Source organism: Sphaeroforma arctica (assembly GCF_001186125.1).
Source record: "Sphaeroforma arctica JP610 unplaced genomic scaffold supercont1.552, whole genome shotgun sequence".
NCBI lineage: Eukaryota > Ichthyosporea > Ichthyophonida > Sphaeroforma > Sphaeroforma arctica.
Window position 1 is genome coordinate 8,585 of NW_014040006.1, and position 4,738 is coordinate 13,322.

A 4,738-nucleotide genomic window follows, 5' to 3' on the forward strand; every position below is an offset into this window, starting at 1 on the left:
AATGAGAGATTGTTCCACTACACACACCTCAGCTATCGCAACAATGGTGAAGAGGGGGGTATGCCCAATATAAAAATGATATATATACATACAGATATACATGTAGTAGTGGTGGACACTACACAGACATATGAGAGATATCGCAGAGATGGTGAGGAAGGGAGTATGCCCATGATATATATACATACAGACATATATGTTGATTGGTGTACACTGCACGGACATATGAGAGACTGAGCCACTACACAGACCTCAGCTATCGCAGAGATGGTGAAGAGGGGAGTATGCCCAATATAAAAATGATATATATACATACAGACATACATGTAGTAGTGGTTGACACCACACAGACTAATGAGGGACTGGGCCACTACTCAGACCTCAGCTATCGCAGAGATGGTGAAGAGGGGCGTATGCCCAATATAAAAATGATCTATACACATACAGACATACATGTAATAGTGGTTGACACTACACAGACAAATGAGACATTGTTCCACTACACACCTCAGCTATCGCAGAGATGGTGAGGAGGGCCGCATGTCTTTGTTGCCACTGCGCATTCTGCAACATGACCATAATACTCTGGAAAGCAAACGGAAGGATCGTCTTTCCACCCATGGCCCTTGCCAAACGATCCAACACCTGCACGGTAATACCACAGAAGCAACTCGAGATTAGAATATTTGTGATATAAGCGTGCTATATATCCAAGCAACTCGAGATTAGAATATTTGTGATATAAGTGTGCTATATTTCCAAGCAACTCGAGATTAGAATATCTGTGATATAAGCGTGCTACATACTCAAGTAACTCGAGATTAGAATATCTGTGATATAAGTGTGCTATAGACGATAAAGACTCAGAAGGAAGGAGAACCTTCCTTCGCATGGCTATGCGAAATGAACCACTATATTCACAGCAAATTTAACCTATTCTCACCAACATCTATCAAGCGAGTTTTTTTAAATGTATTAAGTGGGGTTTACAAAGGGGGGGGGGGGGGATGGTTCAGAATCGGGGGACCTGGAAGATAATGCGTGACATGTATCTGTGCTCGTCATCTCTTGCTTCTTAGCAAAGCTACGTGTAAGAAGGAAGAGATCTTCAATTCACGCGCAGATCCCATACAATGGATTTTCCCTTGTGCACACATCATCAATGCCAATGTATAACATAAGAACAGGTACAGACACAAAAATACTACAAGCTTACGTTGTAACCAGGGCCAAGTAAACTTGAGGGCTTGACAGAGAATCGTACGATGCTACCTATGGATATACATACACACACCAAAGTATATAAATATGTACCTGCTCAGCAACCACTGCGATGCTCTCCTCCAGCAAATCATCTTCGATGTCGTCTGTGGTAGACCACTCATCATCGTCTTCGATTTCTAATAACATTGTGAAGGCCACAGGCAGCACCAGTTCGGCAAACCCATCGATTTTTCGGATCATACCCGCGCGTTGTTCGCACAGAGTGACGATCAATTCGATGGCGAGTTTCCTGGCCTATGGAGGATACATCCGAACAGACGGCGGGTATAACGATATGGATGTACTTCAGGAGACCATGATAATTTTATAGGGAGATATATTCGGACTGCTGATAGGAATTCGTAAGCGGATGGGCATATTTGCATTTGTTGCTGGAGTGTGCAGAATACGAAAGAGGAGTGTGACGTAAAAGATCCCGCAATACTGAAAAGACAAATACTGCAAACAAATGAGGTAGACCCACTCATCTCTACTAAACCACAACACAATACGATAACTCATTCAACCCCCACCTCTAATATTAACAATTGCAATAATCTATACCAACACAAACATTCAACACATTCGAATTCTAATACACAATCACGCACTACAATACCCTGTACAAACACATCTTAATGTGAACACTTCAACAACCTATACCACCACATCTTAGCAACACACTACAACAACCCCAACAAACAAATCTCCCGCACACACCTCCTCATTAAACGCTGCGTTTCCCGCAATGGTACTACATGTCTGCAGCACCACATTTAGCTGTGGCCGCAGAAACAAGGGCGTCTCCTCCGCCACACCCACTAGACAGGTCAACGCCATGACGCCGTGTTCCTGTATAGCATTGCTGTTGTTAGACACACACTCAGCCACTAGCTCGAACATGGGCGTTATACAGTCTGCGAACAGCTGGCGCTCGGACGGCTTCATACCCGAGCGGGTTAGCGCTATGCAGGCTTGCAAGGCACTCGCACGCACTTCAATGTCTTCGGCTTGTGAGAGGGATTGGCGGATCTGTGGGTGTGTGTGTGGGAGGGGGGATGGAGGGGGTTGAGGGCGGGTGGGTGTGCTGTTGGTGTAGTGGGACTGCTCACTGTACGCATGGTGGCGTGGACGGGGGATGTGGTATACACGCAGTGAATGTGTATGCACTGGTGCAATGCCGGGTGCATCTCACAGTACAAATAACAGTAGGAGCCTTGGATGAGTATAAGACGGAACCGATTACATTCTTAGGTTTTCAGCATGCAAAAGCGACTTCTTCTATTCATGTGTATATATACGAATCACAATAGTAAACTGTTTTTGTGCCATTGATCCTCACTGTCGTATAGCGGAACAAACGCGCGCGTGCCAATAGATACAACTACATACATACACAAATACGATGTACAAACCTGGATATATAAATACATCGAGATAGCACGAAAGACCGTCGACATATATGCACGCATCCATATACATATACACATACGTATATATATATATATATCGTAGGTGTGTGTTCATATGCGAGTGTGTGCGTGCGTGCGAGTGCGTGTGTATGTGTAGGACTGTGCGTATGCACATGCATAAACACAGGCTGTTACAACTTTAGCTAGAACGAATATGTATACTTCCACACACCGTACATACCAGACTATGGTAACTCCCTGTTCGCAATACATACACACATAAATGTACATGTTTTTGCACACCATAATGTATACAACAACACTCACCACAGTAACCCATAGCCTTATTCACAACACACATACCAGGCTGTGTATGACTTCCAGGTAGCGCGAGAGACTATCGCCCAGGATGGTGGGGTGTGTGCTGAGTATGTAGAAGGCCGATTGTCTGTGCTTAGGGTTCTCGCTCTTGGTCAGTGTGAACAGAAACTCCTGTAGTTCGGGCCAAGTGCCGCCGTCTTCTTCCACTCTATTGGTTTGACAGAACGTACGCCGGATAGGTTCGCCATGTTTTGAAAAAAATAAGTTTAGGGTTTAGGGGTTCAAAGATATTCATAGTAACTTACACAAACAAGACTTGAGATGTGTTCGATGGCGTATACGTTTATGATTGTATCTGTAAGGTGATAAGATATCACCACGTCCACGCTACTCATATGCAAGACAGTTGACGTATGTCCTACACGCGCAAGGCAAAAAAGCACTAGATTCGAAACAGAATTACACGCTTCCACGTGTACTGGGCTGTGTACTGGGTCGAATAGTGGAACAACAGTTGCAACATGAGTATACCTGAATGACATTTCTGGCAATGAAACAAAGTTTGCGCCTGATCTTGTCCACAGGTTCGTTCATGATGCAGTACAGTAGATTCATGCATGTCTTCTGCTACACTTCTCTCCTCGCCATCACATACACTCGCGTATATAGAAACATACATACACAAACAAACATATCAACCACAAACATATTGCAATGGATGCACACACGCCTTCTTCTAAACAAGACTACACTCGTCCACATATACTGGGCTGTGTACTGGGTCGAATACTGGAACAGTAGTTGCACCACGGGCACGCGTACATGCTTACTTAAGTGAGATCTCACGAACAATGTCGCAGATTTTGCGTCTAATCTTATCCACCGGTTCGTTCATGATACAGTGCAGCAGATCCATGCGTGCCTTCTGCTGCAATGCTTTGCTCGCCATCGGCCACTTAGGGCGTGTTGTGTCGTCCTTTTGGAAGAAACACACGCGACGGAAGAGCACCGCGGCGGATTCCCTTACCTGAACATATGTCGGTGGTTTGCGCATGTTAGTGAACGGGGTTTAATAGTCTCGGCATACTTGTGCCTGTGTACAATGGGGGACATAGGCACTATGATGCGGTTTACGATTGTGATTGGGAGAGCAGGGACAGAAACACCATAACATGATGAGCTGCCTTCAATATAACAGACATGGGCACAACATAACCATACCGAAGTGGATACTTTAGCATTCACAAGCTACCGTGATAGAACAGTAAACGTGTGTATTGATAGTTGATTTCAAATTAAATAGAGATGAACAGAAATCTACTCAACAATATTTAAAAAATACTCTAGCTATATATATATATATAAAAGGTATATATAAATATATATTAAGTGCATGTATATATATATATATATGTGTGTGTGTGCGTGTGTGTATATAAATATATGTATATATATATACATAGAAAGTATATATATATATACATACATATATACACACACACATATATATACATATATATTGATATATAACTTCATTAATATATATATTTATTTATATATATATATTGATAAATAACTTCTTATATATATATGTATATATATAGTACATATACATATATATTCAAATACAAATCGTATCATCTAGAAAATTATAATTATAATTATAAATATAAGTATATATGTATATATATATATATATATATATATGTGTGTGTTTGTGTGTGCGTGTTTGTGGGTGCGTA

General features: G+C 42.1%; 1 protein-coding gene across 1 annotated transcript in view; it reads right to left on the reverse strand.

The window, feature by feature from the left end:
• The window catches only part of SARC_07181 (hypothetical protein), a gene marked incomplete at its 5' end in the record, with an annotated part of 39,161 nt that overhangs the window by 7,418 nt on the left and 27,005 nt on the right, over positions 1-4,738 (reverse strand). Inside the window, 5 exons of the mRNA XM_014298883.1 lie at positions 508-645; positions 1,315-1,518; positions 1,984-2,295; positions 3,039-3,204; positions 3,827-4,023. Coding sequence (XP_014154358.1) covers positions 508-645; positions 1,315-1,518; positions 1,984-2,295; positions 3,039-3,204; positions 3,827-4,023 — 1,017 coding nt within the window. The remainder of the gene's footprint in view (positions 1-507; positions 646-1,314; positions 1,519-1,983; positions 2,296-3,038; positions 3,205-3,826; positions 4,024-4,738) is intronic.